Consider the following 17,125-nt stretch of genomic DNA (forward strand, 5'->3'; position numbering starts at 1 on the left):
TTTTGAATAGCTTTGGAAGGGGTGTGGGGGTGGTGCTGCACAGCTGTCAGTTCAAGATGCTACAGCCAGTTACTCTCTGCTTGGTTTTGCCTTTGGGAGCAAATCAAAGGGGTCTCTAGCCCAGTGGTCACCAACTGGTCAATCTGAGGGGATCTCCCAGTCAATTGCTGCACTGCTGGAGATTGCATGGCTGCCACTAAGGCAGGCTCCCTCCCTACCCCAGCCCCACACTGCTCCTGGAAGCATCCAGTGCAGCCCTTGGGGTGGAGGGGGGGCAGGGGTCTCCCTCTGTTCCTGCCTGAAAGCACCACCCCCACACCTCCCATTGGCCAGGAGAACTGCAGGGGTGGTCCTTGCAGAGGGTAGTATGCAGAGCCACATGGTCACCAACCCCCCCTGCCCTCGTAAGGGTGTGTTGGCCCCTTCCTGGAGCAGCATGGGGCCAGGGTAGGCAGGGAGCCTGCCTTACAGCAGCTGCACTGCAATGCCTATGGGAGCCACCAGAGGTCAGGGCTCCCTGGTGGGAGGCTGCACCCCAACACTCTGTCCCAGTCCAGAACTCCCTCCTGCACCAAAACACCCTCCTATACCCTAACCCTGCCCCAGGCTCAGCCCAGAGCCCCCTCCCACACTCTGAACCCTTCAGCCCCAGGTCAGAGCCCACACCCCCTCCCAACCCAAATCCCCTACCCAGCTTGGTGAAAGTGAGTGAGGGTAGGGGAGAGCAAGCAACAGGGGTGGGTGGCGGGATGGAGTGAGGGGGGCAGGGCCTCAGGGAAGGGGTGGGATAGATCCTGGGTTGCCCTTAAATTCAAAAAGTGATCTTGAGCATAAAAAGGTTGGAGACCACTGCTGTAGCATCTAAAGGACTGACTCACTTGCTGACAAGCTCTTGAGTCCAGCACCTCTAGGATCTATTGCACAAACATAACTACATACCACGAATATCTTCCCCCTTGTAACATTCCACCATTCACCACTGAAACTAGCTTTGCCAATGTTATCTTCAAGGTCCTGCCCACAGATAAGGCAGTTACTTCAGCCTTTGATGCAAATGTTATGAAATGCAGCACATTTTTGGGGCGCACTGGATGTGAGGTATCAAGCAGAATCACCCAGTGACTTGAGATGAGCCTCCCAAGTGACTAATTGCTGGATGCAAAATACCCCCAAAAACCTACATTGTAACACTTTACTGTTGCCACTTGGCAATGTAGTTTAACTTATTACAATGCATAGTGCCTGCAGCTTGTTTACTAGTGTGATGTAGTCTTCCTGTCCTGTATAACAGAGAAGAGAACCACTCTGGCTGGCTAGCCAGAAATGGGGACACTGAATGAGGAGCAGCAAATTTGAAAATGAAAGGTGAGAAACTCTTCTACAAATGTAGTTTCTTGTGGAACTTGCTGTCACGTAAGGAGCCTAGCAGAGTTCAAAGGGTCACTTGTTACATTATCAGCTTGTCTTGTGGTAGTGCCCAGAAGCCCCAGACATGGACAGGACCCCATTGTGCCAGGTACTGTACACAAACAGCTCAAAGATCCCTTCCCCCAAAAATACAAGCAAAGGACAAGAGACAGTAGGTGGATGCTCAACTAGACCAGGTCTCAGTGGATCAAGGACTGTCCTGTCTATGGCACCCAATTCAAAAGAGCTTGCAGGCTATTGGGGTGGAAAGTGGGGAGTAGGATAATGGACTTAATGGGTCCATAGGTCTGATCTTGCCTCTCAACTTGAGAGAAGGTCAGTGAGGTAACTTTTTTTTATTGGACCAACTTCTATTGCTTAAAGGCATCCTTTCAAACTTAGAGCTCTAATATTGTGGGACCAACATGGCTACAACACTGCAAACTTACAGTTGAAGCAGTTCTGCAGAAACATGGGAAGTTTGTGGGATACTGATTCTGCTTGAATTTCCGTCCAGGGGAGGACAAGGACTTTCTATAAACCCTACTTGGCTAAAACTTGCCAGCAAAGGCACAGAATTTACTTGTTCCTTGTCACCATGATCTGACCCAGCCTTACCTATAGATTGCTTCACCTGTGAGTGGAGCAATGCAAAGACCAATCTGCTCCCCTTGAACAGTCCATGCAGTGGCCATGACTTCTCTTAACCTCTAATTGTGCTCTACCCAGGGGCAACTGAGGCCATGGGAAAATTCCCAGTTTGACCAAACAGGCCACAACTTCCTCCTGGGGTTGTTAAAGGAGAACTTTCTTAAAACATTGCTTCTTAAAGAGCAGACCCATAACAGTGGTCAGACTTGCTGATTCACAAGCAGCTATGGGATTGGAATGTGTCTAACCTTCCTCATGTATTGTGGGAGTGCTGATCTCCAATTCTCTTCATTCCTTACTCTGCAGTTGAGTAATGTGGGTCTAGGCCAGGGGTGGGCAAACTTTTTGGCCTGAGGGCCACATCAGGGTGCAAAACTGTATGGAGGGCTGGGTAGGGAAGACTGTGCCTCCCCAAACAGCCTGGCCCCTGCCTGCCCCCTAAAAGCCCCTGGGACCCCCTTGCCCCTTATCCAATGCCCCAGCCCCCTTACCATGCCACTCAGAGCAGCATGTCTGGCTGCTGCCCTGCCCTGCATGAGCAGGCAGCTCAGAGCTCTGCCTGTGCAGTGGCATGGCTGCAGGGGAGGGGGACAGCATGGGGGGGGCAGGGGCTAGCCTCCCAGGCCAGGAGCTCAGGGGCTGGGCAGGACAGTCCCACAGGCCAGATGTGGCCCACAGGCTGTAATTGGCCCACCTCCAGTCTAGGCAGATGGGTTGGCTCTCTCCCCACCTGAACAATGCACCCTATACTCACCAGAATATGGTTATACTGAGTGCTTTCCTCTGTGGGGAAATATGTCAGGTCAAGATTGTGACAACACTGTGTATTATACCTGTCAGGTGTGGTTTAGCAGCCAGGGATAGCAAGGGAGCACACAACTGTCTTAAATTCAAAGACCAGCCTCTAAAGGGCAGCATTCTCTCTGCCTTGCTTTAAAGGCCTTACCCAGGTCCTGTGCAGGTTAACCCTCCAGATGTCCCAGAAGCAGGGGAGGTGTACTCTCAGGCTTATGCTGTGACCTTTGGCAACATAGTGAATTTGTGGCTGAGCTAGTGTTAAAACCCAAGTGTCCTGACTTGATTTCCCCAGTCCTTACCACTAGCCATGCTGCCATGACTTCAGCAACCCTTGGTTTTTATATTAACCTGAATGTATATTGTATTTTGTGGTTACCCCAAACTTCTAAAACCAATTGGTCATACAAAACAGGATGGCTTGTAGCTGTCAAGAAATCCAGATTATTCACAATATAACGTCCAGTACATAAGTGATCGGTCCAAGCACTGGGAAAGTAGGCTGGGGCTTCAAGAAATCATGAGATTTTTAAGACCGATCTGTTTGTCATCTGACTTGAGGCTTTAGTAGTCCTACTTTCAAACTCTCCCCTCTAACTATGAAGACTAAGACTATTTTTAAGGACTGTTGTATAATATGGTTCTGGGAGCCAAGCCTTTAAGAAATGAAATCTTGTGAGTTGGCAGTGCTAATATAATGCATATCTCTGCCTTTTGAGGTTCCTCCAGAGGAAGTGGCAGCTGTTGGTATATTGGCTTGTTTGTGCTTTAAGAGCAAATACTACAGAATTCCCCTTTGGCTTTGGCAGAACTACACAGCTGGTGGCTTCCCATTTTTTCTTTTCATTGTCAGTAAATTGATGAACTCATGTGGCCAGTCTGAGTAAATTCCTCAGCAGAGCAATGGACTTACATCTGGCTGTAGAAACAGGATTGGAGTGTAGGAGGGGGAGGCAGCTGTGATTCTCCCATGACGTTCAAGGGATTCCATTCCACCGTGCAACTAAACTTGAGAAGCTCTGTCTTTGGATCTGGGTGAGGTAGCATAGTCCCAATTGCCTTGCTTTAGTCACTGGAGTTGACTCCTGGGTCCTATTCTAACTCTGCCAGTGATCTTTGTGATCTGTGACAAGTGCCTTCCCTCTGTGCCTGTTTCCCCTCTACCCTCTTTACACTGCAAGCTCTAAGTTGGGGGTGTCAAGGCACAATGAGGTCTTGATCCCCACTGGTGCAGCCCTTTAGGCACTATTGGAGTACAAATGAACTCTGAAGTACATCACTCCCTTCTTGATACCAGGTATGTGGAGCCTTTGTATTTGAAGTGCTCTAGAAGGGCAAAAAGCATAAAGTGTAAATACTGTAGGATGCTTACCGATGCCACCTCTTCTGAAGTTTAGTCTGAGTTCTTGAGTTTAGGGCAGGCAATATAACCTAGTGGGCAGGCACACTGGATTAGGACTCCAACTTGGGTTCTGTTCCTAGCTCTGCACCTGGCCTACTGTGAGACCTGAAGAAGTTGTCGTCCTTCCACCCCATTTGTAAAATGAGAATAATGCTCCTTTGTAAAGTGCTCTGAAGCCTGTGGATGAAGATGGCGGGCAGGGAAATTGGAACATAAGAATGGCCATGCAGGGTCAGACCAAAGGTCCATCCATCCCAGTATCCTGTCGGCCAACAGTGGCCAATGCCATGTGCCACAGAGGGAGTGAACCTAACAGGTAATGATCCAGTGATCTCTCTCCTGCCATCCATTTCCACTCTTTGACAGAGGCTAGGGACACCATTCCTTGCCCATCCTGGCTAATAGCCATTAATGGATTTAATCTCCATGAATTTATCCAGTTATAGTTCTAGCCTTCACAACCTCCTCAGGCAAGGAGTTCCACAGGTTGACTGTGTGCACTGAATGAAGGAACTTCCTTTTATTTGTTTTAAACCTGCTACCCGTTAATTTAATTTGGTGGCCCCTAGTTCTTATATTATGGGAACAAGTAAATAACTTTTCCTTATCCACTTTCTCCACACCACTCATCATTTTATATATCTCTATCATAGCCCCCCTTAGTCTCCTCTTTTCCAAGATAAAAAGTTCTAGCCTCTTTAATCTATCCTCATATGGGACCCATTCCAATCCCTAATCATTTTAGTTGTCCTTTTCTGAACCTTTTCTTATGCCAGTATATCTTTTTGGAGATGAGGGGACCACATCTGTATGCAGTATTCAAGATGTGAGCATACCATGGCTTTGTATAAAGGCAATAAGATATTCTCTGACTTGTTCTCTACCTTTATTTGATTCCTAACATCCAGTTGGCTTTTTGACTGCCGCTGCACACTGCATGGACATCTTCAGAGAAGTGTCCACAATGACTCAAAGATCTTTCTCCTGATTAGTTGTACCTAAATTGGCCCCCATCATATGGTATGTATAGTTGGGGTTATTTTGTCCAATGTGCATTTCTTTACATTTATCCACATTAAATTTCATTTGCCATTTTGTTGCCCAATCACTTAGCTACTCTGAAACCTGTCATTAGTTTTGTGAGATCTTTTGAAGTTCTCTACAGTCTGCTTTGGTCTTAACTATCTGAGTAGTTTAGTATCATCTGCAAACTTTGCCACCTCACTGTTTACCCCTTTCTCCAGATTATTTATGAATAAGTTGAATAGGATTGGTCCTAGGACTGACCCTTGGGGAACACCACTAGTTACCCCTCTCTATTCTGAAAATTTACATTTATTCCTACCCTTTGTTCTCTTTTAACCAGTTCTCAATCCATGAAGGGGTCTTCCCTCTTATCTCATGACAACTTAGTTTACATATGAGCCTTTGGTGAGGGACCTTGTCAAAGGCTTTCTGGAAATCTAAGTACACTATCTCCACTGGATCCCCTTTGTCCATATCTTTGACCCCCTCAAAGAACTCTAATAGATTAGTAGGACATGATCTCCCTTTACAGAAACCATGTTGACTTTTGCACAATAATTTATGGTCTGTGTCTGACAATTTTTTTGACTATTGTTCCAGCTAATTTGCCCAGTACTAACATTAGATGTACTGGTCTGTAATTGCCAGGGTCACCTCTAGAGCCCTTCTTAAATATTGGCATTATATTAGCTATCTTCCAGTCATTGGGTACACTAACTGATTTAAAGAACAGTTAGTTAATAGTTCCACAATTTCAAATTTGAGTTTTCAGAACTCTTGGGTGAATGCTATCTGGTCCCAGTGACTTGTTACTGTTAAGTTTCTCAATTAATTCCAAAACCACTCATGACACTTCAATTCCTCAGATTTGTCACCTACAAAAGACTGCTCAGGTTTGGGAGTCTCCTTAACATCCTCAGCCGTGAAGACTGAAGCAAAGAATTCATTTAGTTTCTCTGCAATGACTTTATCGTTTTTAAGTGCTCCTTTTGTCTATTGATTGTCCAGGGGCCCCACTGATTGTTTAGCAGGCTTCCTGCTTCTGATGTACTTAAACATCTTGTTACCTTCTGAGTGTTTTGGCTAGCTGTTCTTCAAACTCCTTTTTGGCTTTTCTGATTACTTTTTTTACCCTTAATTTGGCAGTGTTTATGCTCCTTTCTAATTACCTCACTAGGATTTGACTTCCACTTCTTTAAAAGATGCCTTTTTATCTCTCTGCTTCTTTTACATGGCTGTTAAACCACAGTGGCTCTTTTTTAGTTCTTTTACTGATTTTTTTATTTTTAATTTGGGGTATACATTTAAGTTGAGCCTCTATTATGGTGTCTTTGAAAAGTGTCCATGCAGCTTGCAGGGATTTCATTCTAGTCACTGTACCTTTTTAATTTGTTTAACTAACCACCTCATTTTTGCATAGTTCCCTTTTCTGAAATTAAATGCCACGGTGTTGGGCTGTTGAGGTGTTCTTCCCACCACAGGAATGTTAAATGTTATCACTATTTCCAAGCAGTCCTGTTAGTTAGCTCTTGGACCAGAACCTGCGCTCCACTCAGGACTAGATCGAGAGTTGCCTCTCCCCTTATGGGTTCCTGTACCAGCTGCTCCAAGAAGCAGTTATTAAAGTATCGAGAAATTGTGTCTGCATTTCATCCTGAGGTGGCATGTACCCAGTCAATATCAGGATAATTGAAATCCCCCACTATTATTGAGTTTTTTATTTCGATAGCCTCTCATCTCCCTTAGCATTTCATCATCACTATCCCTGTCCTGGTCACATGGTTGATAATGGATCCCTACTGTTATATTCTTAATAGAGCCTGGAATTACTATCCATAGAGATTCTATGGAACATGTGAATTCATTTCAGATTTTTATTTCATTTGATTCTACATAGCGTCCAACATAGTTTATATAGCAGTAGGGCTGCTGCTTAGAATATGATTGAGGGACTCTTCTTAATCATGAATACTGTTGAGTCCTTCTGAAAGCCCCAGAAATTACCCATCTGTCTTTGCCACAATCACACTAGCTAAAGGACTTTATTCTCAGACTGAGATTTGAGACACTTTATAAAAAGTAAGCTAGCATTTAGCAAAACACTTATACAGCTGAATGCTGAGAATTCTCAGGATGGATTGTTAGTGTCTTCACTCTTGAAGTCAAGTCGAGACACTAAGTATCACTTCTCTATAGTGTCCTGGAGAGGAAGGATGGATGGTGTAGTGCTTAGGGAGCTATCTGAGGACGTGAGAGTTGAACTGAGGTCTCCCAGCTCAGACAAACTTCCCATGTGACCTTGGGCAAGTCCTTCAGTCTCTGCCACCATCTGTACAATAGGGATAATAGTACTGCCCTGCCTCAAGAGGTGAAAGGCTAAAGGCATTAGAGATTAAGGCCTTTAAGTATGGGAAGGGGAGTGATTGCTGAAGTGACTCTTTATTGAATGGCTAAAGGTTAGCGCTCTATGTGTAGAGGATCTAACTTCCATTTTACACTTGCATTACAAGTAACCCTTAGATACTATATTATATTGAAAGCCACAGCTATATATGTGAGACTGAGGGGTCCATGAAAGACTTAGACTGAAAACTGACTGAATAGAATTCAGCAACATATACACAATAGATTTCCAAAGGGGTCTGCCTCCATTTAAAATTTTGTAGGGGTCCACAATCTAAAGACTAAACCACTGGCACAGCACCTAGTTTGCAGAGTCCCTAACTCAGTGTAAATAGACAAGGAATTATTCACCCTGAGGGAGGGAGCTGAGGCACAGGAGAGGACTTGGCCAAAGTAACATGGAGTCTGTAGAAGAGTTTGGGAATCAAACCTGAGGGTCCCAGTCCAATGCCTTAACCCCAAACAACAATTCCCTCATGTAGAGGGATTCTGCTGGCTGATCATGGAGTCTGCCTGGTATGCAATTACACCTTTTTAGTGAAAGGTTTTGGATGCAGGCATCCTGAAGTCTCTCCAAATGCACAGATAAAGGACATTGCAGGAGAAGAGTACAGTTGCCAACTTTCATGTGGTAAATAAGCACCCTGACTTTCACAATAAGCCAAAAATCAAGCTAATCTCAAAGAAACCCCCAGCATGCAGTCTGGAACCGTGGTGGGACTGCTATGCATCCTGACTCTCTCTCCCCTCCTTGCTCCCCCTTGCCCAGAGCAATAAAAAAAGCAACAAGCTGCTAGCCAACAAGCAACTCAAGCCAATTAAGCCAAAACAAAACCCAATTTCTACTTTTTTTGGTGGGTTTGGCATGTCTGGAAGAGCTGAGATGTTGAAAGTCATAATTAATCCTTCCTGCAGTGCTGACAGTGACACCTGATTGTTTTGCAATCCAGTATGGTAACAACATAGCTGCCATGCAGCCAGGCTCAAGCTGTGACTTGGGCCTAGCTAGATAGTAAGCTCTTAGGAGGCTGTCACTGTACTGCACCTAGCATAGAGGTGCTGTGAACTTAGTTAGGGCCTAGGGGCCTTAAGTAGGTGGCACTTTCCCTGAGTTATAAGTAGATGTGGGTGAATTTTTTAAGTCACTCTTCAGTGAAAATGCAAATTCAATAACACGCTTCACAAATTCATGAGACTGGGCAGGTGAGGTAATACTTCTATAGAGAGAAGCTTTCATAGCAGTTTTGTTGCATTGTTGAAGAAAAAATCTGACTCAAACACTGATGTTAGAACAAAACACTTCAATGTCCTTTGGTTTGAACTGACTTTCTCAATTTCCTTGAAGCATATTAAAATTCAAAACTTAAATGGCCAGATTCAAAACATTTAGTTCAACCCAAAACAAGTTTCTCTTAAATTGCCAATGGACCAAAAAGTCCTTGTCCGGCTCTAGTTACCACCCTGAGGTGCAGGTAGTGAGCTCTGTGGCAGTAGGTGCAGTTTCCCAGGTGACATGGGGAGCAAAGCTTAGCTTGCTCACAAATGGGAGACAATCCTCTTGTGAAGACGGTTGCAGGGTGTTGTCCTAGCAAGAGCCTAACTTCAATAACTACATCAGCCTTTACAAAAAAAATCCCTCCCTTTCAGTGTGTGGACTATGTATGCATAGTGTTGCTGGGTGCTGTTCAGTTGGCTTCACACCAGAGGTGGCAGCACTTTGAGCTAAGCAGTTCTTGTGTAACTTGCATATCTGCTTGGGGCATCCTCTGTGTTCACATGGCACTGCACTGCTGGAAGCAAGCTTTCTCAGACTGGAGTGCATCTGCTACTGCAGTGTGCTGTATGGCTGCCTCACCTCCAGCCTTACTAGAAGTTAAAATAGCCGGCCAAGCTCCTGCTACAGCAAGTCTGATTGCAGATTCACTCGCATGAGGTTTGCAGTTCAAGGAGGGTTTTTCAGTCTCTCTCAGGAATGTGGAGAATGCTCAGTCATTCCTATAGTAACCAGTATTTCTGCTGACACTAACTAGTGGCCAGAGCACAGGACTGGGACTTGGGAAACCTGTAATGTGTAGGAGCTCCAATCATGGACCAGACCCTGTCAACACAATTCCTGTTCCAAAGAGCTTTATTCCTAGGTTGGCCATTGGCCTGCTGGTTGGTCCTGGAACAAAACACTTTCCTCCCTTCCAGGTCAGATTTGCAGAAACAGCAGGCAGGGTGGGCCTTGCACAAGCAGATGTTGCCTTCTTCTGTAGCATGGGTAATCTGCTGGTATCACTAGGTGTCTCACTGCAGCAATTTTCTGCCATCACAGGGGCCTCTGGCATTGATAGCCCTTTGGTTTCTCTTGTTCTCTGACGGGGCTCACAACAGGTTAGTCTCCTGAGGGCTGAAATGCTTTGGTTTAACTCAATTGTTGGGTTTGGTATAGGGGTATCTGGTGAAACTGAATGGCCTGATAGGAGGCCAGACTAGATCTGATGGTCCGTTCTGGCCTTAAACATTCCCTTATCTTTAAACCAGGGATAATGAGATCTTTCTGAAGATCAGAGATCTAAGCTTGGAAAAATAGTGTGGAGAGCTTAGCATTAACCGTAGGTGGTGGACACAATTCAGTCCCGATCTAAAGTGTGCAATCTAATAGATGACTCTAAGTTCTCTGGGGCAGTCAATTTGCATAGTACATAGCACAACTTCTGTTCCATGGCTAGTGTTGGGGCTCCTAGGTGCTACCCCAACACAAATGAGTAAGACAAGATGGGAGAGGAAACTGAGGCATGGGGGCAATCATTTGTCAGGGTCAGTGATGGGGCTGGGAGTAGACCAGGGTCTCCAGAGTCCCAAGTTGATGCTCTCCTCTCTAGCAGCCTTCTTAGCTGCAGTCCTTGTGTATAAACATCCCTCTCTCGCAGGCTACGACTTCGCAGCAGTATTGGAGTGGTTTGCAGAGCGTGTGGACCGTATTATTCTCCTCTTCGATGCTCACAAGCTTGACATCTCAGATGAGTTTTCGGAGGTGATCAAGGCCCTGAAGAACCACGAGGACAAGATCCGGGTGGTGCTGAACAAAGCCGACCAGATTGAGACTCAACAGTTGATGCGGGTCTACGGTGCCCTCATGTGGTCACTGGGGAAGATCATAAACACCCCAGAGGTGGTGCGGGTCTACATTGGCTCCTTCTGGTCCCAGCCACTCCTCATCCCTGAGAACAGGAAGCTCTTTGAAGCAGAAGAGCAGGATCTCTTCAAAGATATTCAGTCCCTGCCCAGGAATGCTGCACTCCGCAAGCTCAATGACCTCATCAAGAGAGCCAGGCTAGCCAAGGTACGGTGTCCCAAGCATTCCCTCTAGTGAGCCACAGACACTGTTATATGGCTGGCATTCGGTCTAGAGGAAGCCTTCTCTGAACTAGGGCGATACTTGACTAGTGTTAATGTAGCATTTCGGAGTTCCCCTGACCAAGTGCAGGGGTGTGCCTATTGTGCCAGGTGGCTGCAGGCACCTTTCCCCCAGATCGAGATCAGAGTCTCTAGCAAAAATGCGGGAGGGAGAGACATTGCCCTGCTCACTGCAGAGAGCCCCAATGAGATAATACCTGCTCCAGAGAGCTGTCTGAATATCCACATGGTGGGAAGAGACACCAAGGGGTAGGGGCTCCCTCAAGGTTGTTTAACAGCAGACCTGGGAATAGCAACCACCAGTACTGTGTCCAGCTCCCTGCTCTAACTCACTAGACCCCATGTTCCCATAGCACTGGAAGAAAACCTAGAGTCCTGACTCCCAATCCATGTTCCCACTGCTTTAGCTGTGTCAATACAAGCCCCTAATGTAGATACTATCTGCACCAGTGAAGCCTGTGTAGCATCTGGTATTTAGTGCAAGTCGCCAGTGCAAGAACAGCCATGGCTCCAATCCAAGGGTAGGTAATGTATAGCTTGTACTGCCTGCTAACCTGCAGTGGTTTCTCACCACTCCAGTCAACTAATGGCACACTACTCCCAGAAGTATGGGTTTTGAGATAAAATAGAATAGGGATCTTGTGACAGAGCCAGGAATAGAACCCAGACTATTACTGACAACTGCATTTTACAGCAGGGGGAAATCCCTCAGATAATTTCCCTTGCTGGAGAGTTGAGGCTTTGTTACTGGGTCAGTTCGGGGAAAGAAGAAATTATGGAAATTTCTGAGCCGTGCTGTGGAAATTCCACCTTAAACTCTTTACCTTGCAATGGATGATGCCTTAGAGATCTGCTAACATATAAGCCTAGCTAGTAAAACAAAACCTGGGTGGAAAAGTGCAGCTCTTCATGGGAACACAGCTGTTTTTTTTTTCTAGCTCTGTTTTCAGTTTCTCTTTGCACTGACTGGAAGGAGCTGTAAAAACCTTGTTTGCTTCAGAGAAATCACAGGGCTCGGCATTGACATGGGTCAGAAATAGCTCCTGAAACCAGAACTGGCACTAGGCTTCTCAAAGATCCAAACTGCTGCTTGATTTCAGCACAATCTACTTCAGAAGGAACAAATATCTGTTTAGCTGACCAGGCTTTCTAAAATCAGTGCAATTTCAAACCCTAACTGATTAGTCTAACAGATCAAATTCTTGTTCTTTGTCTATGGAGCACCTAGCACAATGGCATTCTGGTCCATGACTGGTATTTAAAACCTCCTGTAATTCAGTGTAAGTCAGCAGAGATATATAGAAACAGAAATGGAAGGGACCACCTGAGTCATGGAATCTAGTCCCTGCTATTGTGGGCAGCTGTAGTCACATCCTGGTTCCAAACTCGTTAGGTTGTCTGATCCCCACTATTCCTTCTGGGAGGCTGTTCCAGAATCTTTCCTTATTTCCAGCCTCAGTGGATTCCTGGTCAGTTTCTGTTCTTTGTTGTGCCAATATTGTCTTTGAGCTGCTATAGCTCTTCCCTCCCTGGGGTTAACCCCAAATATATTTAGAGAGCAATTGGGTCCCCTCTTAGCCTTTGTTTTTTCAAAGGCTAACCGAGCACAGCTCTCGCTCTCCTTTTGCAAGATCTGCTCTTCATTCCCATGATCAGCCTAAGAGCCCTCCTCTGCATCTGGTCCAGTTTGGATTAATCTTTCTTGGATACTAGTTTGTAATAACTCTCCCTGTAGAGTTGTTAGTTTGAGTGGCCAGGCAAGATGCCCAGCACACACACGTTCTCTGACACTGACTCGGGCATTTCACTTAGAATGCCAGTAGACTCACTAACCAATTGCAGGAATAAGCTTTACATTGAATGTCTACTCCATTATCCCAGGCTGCATCTCTCAAAGTAAGTCTATGTACACTAGCCACCTGAAATGATGCTTTGGGAGGCAGTATGGGCTAGTAGCTAAGGTACCAAGTGGGAGTCAGAAAACTTGGGTTAAATGCCTGGCTGTGCCACTGACCTTGTGGGAGGGGAAGACTGCCCAGCTTAGTCCACTTGGCTTGAAAGCAGTTTGAGCATGTCTCAGGCTGGCATGTGACTAACTTGTAAGTTGATCCCTCCCCTGTAACTTGACTCTTTGAGTATAAAAATGACTTAATCCTGATTCTAATGTCACTGGTGTGACAGTAAAGACTGCCCCAGGCAGGATAGCATTCCCACAACCCACTCCTGGGAGTGGAGAAGCTCCATCCTTGTCCTGCCACACAACCACTTCAGGCATAAAAGCCACCACAGTGCAGCAACTTGTGGGGGAGGGGTAGAATATCTTACCATTAAATGAGCTGTGCCTACAAAGAGCAAGAATCCAGTTTCACCTGATAAGCATCTTAACCCTTCCAAGGTCTTCATGATCCCCACACGCCTTGCAGATGGAAGAAGGATTTGAAATCACTGCTGCTCTAAAAGTAGAAGTTTAAATATAACTCAAAATGAATCCAGGAAATGTGCCTGAGCAAGTCTTGCTGGCTTAGCAGGACTCTTCAGAGACTAAAGCAGGTCCTACACCCAGAGCACCACAGGAATTCCAGCCTGCTGCACTGGCAAAGCACTGTTAGTGTGCATGCAGCCATACTGGCAAAAGTGCTCTTGTTGGTATAGCTCGTTTTCGCCTTCCTGAGCAAAATAGGGTACTAAGTGTTTGGCAGGCTGGTGTAAGCTGCACCGTGCCAATCAAGTGGCACATCAGCATAGCTGTGTAAAACAGGTGTGATTTGCCAGCATAGCTACAGTGGCAGAAGTCAGTAGACGTTGGGTTAAGAGGTGACTTGTAGGGCCTTAAAGACAGTGACATGAGGAAGAATTTTCTGATAGTAGGTGGCTCTTCAATCACGCAAAAAGCGGAATGAGATGAAGCAAGGCATTCAAACCAGAAAGATGCAAATGTTTCACAGTGAGGGTGGGTGACTGTTGCAAGAACTGACCAAGAAATGTGGTGGATTCTCCATTAATAGACTGCATGTCACTCTAAGATGCTATAGCTTCAAACAAATTACAGGCTTCATATAGTGAGGTGGAATTCTCACTCTTAAGTACTTTAGTGCCTTACAATCCTAAATATACCTGTGGCATCCTGGAGTCAGTGTGACTTAACTCCATTTTACAGATGGGAAAACTGAATCAGAGCCAAAGTGACTTGTCTGAGGTCACCTAGTGTGACGTCAGTTGCAGGTCTCAAGTCCTAGGTTAGTGCTCTAACCAGTAAACCATCCTTTCTGTCTGGCCTTTTATGCAAGAGGCTGGGCTAGATCAAGAGTCTTCTGGCCTTAATCTCTGATGGCTTGGACTGGATGACTGCTCCATAGGCCATTACCCATTCAGACTCCAGTCTTAGGATAAAACTATCTAGAGTTCCTCAAGAACTGAAGTCTCAGTGAAAGACCATGGGCTTTAAGAAACTAAAGTCACTTAGATGCTCTTGAAAACTTGATCCCTAGACTAGTACCAGTTAAGGCCACCTGGCATTCCATGGGGAATGAATTACTAGGTCTAACCTGGCACTTAAAAGACCTGGGTTCAAGTCTGGCTCTGATGTTGAGGCCCAGAAGGAAGAGACTTTTCCAGTTTCCCACCTGTAAAATGGAGAGAATCCTTCTGTGATGCAGTGGGGAGTGTTGACCTGGGAATGTTGCAGGGGAGTTTTACTGGGACTGTCTACATTGGGGATGGGAGACCTCTCCTTGAGGGAAGATACCTGAGCATGTAACATGAGAGCCCAGGAGGGGGGTTGGGGCTAGGTGACACCTTTTGCCCAGGAAACTGGCCAAAGGCTGGAGGAGGAACCAGGGGGAGTAGGGTGTGAGATGGCTGGAGGGGGTTTCAGTTGGGAGCTGGCTGTGGAAACAGAGGGAGCCCCAGGACTGGGGTCTAAGCTCCCTTCCCCACCCAGAAGGACTTGACTGAGGGGTCCTGGATGTACCTACAAGCTCTGCTTGGGACTGTGTTCCTCTCCTCCAATAAACCTTCAGTTTTACTGGCTGGCGAGTCATGGTGAATTGCAGGAAGTGGGGGTACAGGGCCCTGACTCCCCCACACTCCAGGACAACTTCAGTAGTGAGGAAAAAAGCCATTGTGATGCTCAAATGCCCATATCGATATAGACAGGATTTCATGGGAAATGTTGAACAAGAGGCTGGGAAGCAAAGCCACTGCGGGTCAGGAGTGAGGGGCACCAGCAGAACATGGCTAAGCTTCCCCACAGGCTGGGACTTGAGGCAATGGTCCCTTGTGGGTACATAAGAACAACTATATTTGGTCAGACCAAAGGTCCAGCTAGCCCAGTATCCTGTCTTCCAGCAGTGGCCAATGCCACATGCCCCAGAGGAAATGAACACAACAGGTTATCATCAAGTGATCCATTCCCAGCTTCTGGCAAACAGAGGCTAGGAACACCATCCCTGCCCATCCTGGCTAATAGCCATGGATGGGTCCATCCTCCGTGAACGTAAGATGCATATGCAAGTAACAAACAATTCTAGATTTGGCCACCATATAAATACTAATGACACCCCACACTACAAACCCTCCTTTTGTTAAAATCAGTGGAAGTTCCCTACACCACAAGGGCCTGCATGACTTGGCCCAACAATGGGAGCTTTGCTTTCTAACACAGTAAAGGAAGGGGACATCTGAAAGCAGGAAGGCAAAAGTGACAGGTAAAAGTTTATGGCAGTGACTAAGGATCTTATTGTATCTACTGATATACTGGCAAAAGTTGAAGAGAACCTTCCAAACATTTTCCTCCTCCAGTGAGAAGGGTTACATTCCCCAAGTAAAATACTCCCCGTCTTTACTCAAACGTCTCTTCCAAAATTCCTCACCCTTTCCAACTGATTTCCTTTAGATCCACCATGTTTCCTTCCCCAGCATCTGACTGAGGTTCCGTTAAGTGATTCTGTTCCTGCCCCGATGGGTGACCCTTCCCCACCCCTGTACCTCAGTTTCCCCTTTCTAAAGTGAGGATAAAGCTACTTGCCCCCTATAAGGAAGTACTCTTGAGATTGACTCATGGGTTTTGTGAAGTGAATAGGGTATCTTGGGGTTAGTGCCCACGAGTTCTATTCCTGGCACTGAGGGGAATGTGGTCAAGTGGGTTAGAGCAGCAGTGAGGCTGGGAGCAAGGATGCCTGGATTCTACTTCCTGCTCTGGGAAGGAATTGTGTCTGTATTAGGGCAGGGGAAGTGATATGCTGTCAACCAGGAATGGCAGCTCCTCTCTCTTCCTTTCCCTAGGTCCATGCCTACATAATCAGCTCTCTGAAGAAGGAGATGCCCAATGTGTTTGGGAAGGAGAGCAAAAAGAAGGAGCTGGTGAACAACCTCGGAGAGATCTACTTGAAGATTGAGCGGGAGCATCAGATCTCCCCTGGGGACTTCCCCAATCTGCGCAAGATGCAGGTGCAAAGCCGTGCCTTGGGGGTGAGGGGGGGGCAGGGTCTGAAGTGCAGGGCCTTGTTAGGAGTTTTGGTCACATCTAGGCCCAGCCACTGATGCACCTGATACTAGCTAAGGACAACTTCTCACGTGCCCCAGAAGACTCCTGCTTGCTTGTGGCCTTATCTGGCTAGCCTCTGGCATGGAAGTGAATCCCATTAGTGCCGGCCCCCCCCCCCACTAGGGATGATTGAAACCATCCCTGTCTTACCTGGTCCTCCTGCTGCACAGGTGATCTGAAATTCCAGCTCAGAGTAGGGCCAAGACTTCATGTTTGAGACAGGGCATGAGCGATTCCCTCCATGCCACTGTTAAATCTAGCATGGCACTGATCCAGGTCAGTGGCTGGGCTTCTGTGGTAAACTGGAGGGGAAGTGCTCTGTGCTCTTGCCCTCCAGGACTGGGGTTCCTGGAAGCAGGGCTGATCTGAAAGGAAAGCTCTTCTCATGGGAAGAGCAGGGGGTGCTGGTAGCCAAAACTCCTGTGTTCTGTCCCAGTGCTGGGAAGAGTGGAGTCTAGTGGGTTAGAGCAAGAGATGCAGGGAGTCCTAAATCC

The 17,125-nt window shown here is 46.5% G+C and overlaps 1 protein-coding gene across 1 annotated transcript in view; it reads left to right on the top strand.

The window, feature by feature from the left end:
* Nucleotides 1-17,125, top strand: part of EHD1 (EH domain containing 1) — a 36,702-nt gene that overhangs the window by 16,080 nt on the left and 3,497 nt on the right. Inside the window, exons 3-4 of the mRNA XM_073351938.2 lie at nucleotides 10,600-11,012; nucleotides 16,370-16,534. Of these exons, the coding sequence (XP_073208039.1) occupies nucleotides 10,600-11,012; nucleotides 16,370-16,534 (578 nt within the window). The remainder of the gene's footprint in view (nucleotides 1-10,599; nucleotides 11,013-16,369; nucleotides 16,535-17,125) is intronic.

This window comes from Lepidochelys kempii, chromosome 7 (genome assembly GCF_965140285.1).
Source record: "Lepidochelys kempii isolate rLepKem1 chromosome 7, rLepKem1.hap1, whole genome shotgun sequence".
Classification (NCBI taxonomy): domain Eukaryota; kingdom Metazoa; phylum Chordata; order Testudines; family Cheloniidae; genus Lepidochelys; species Lepidochelys kempii.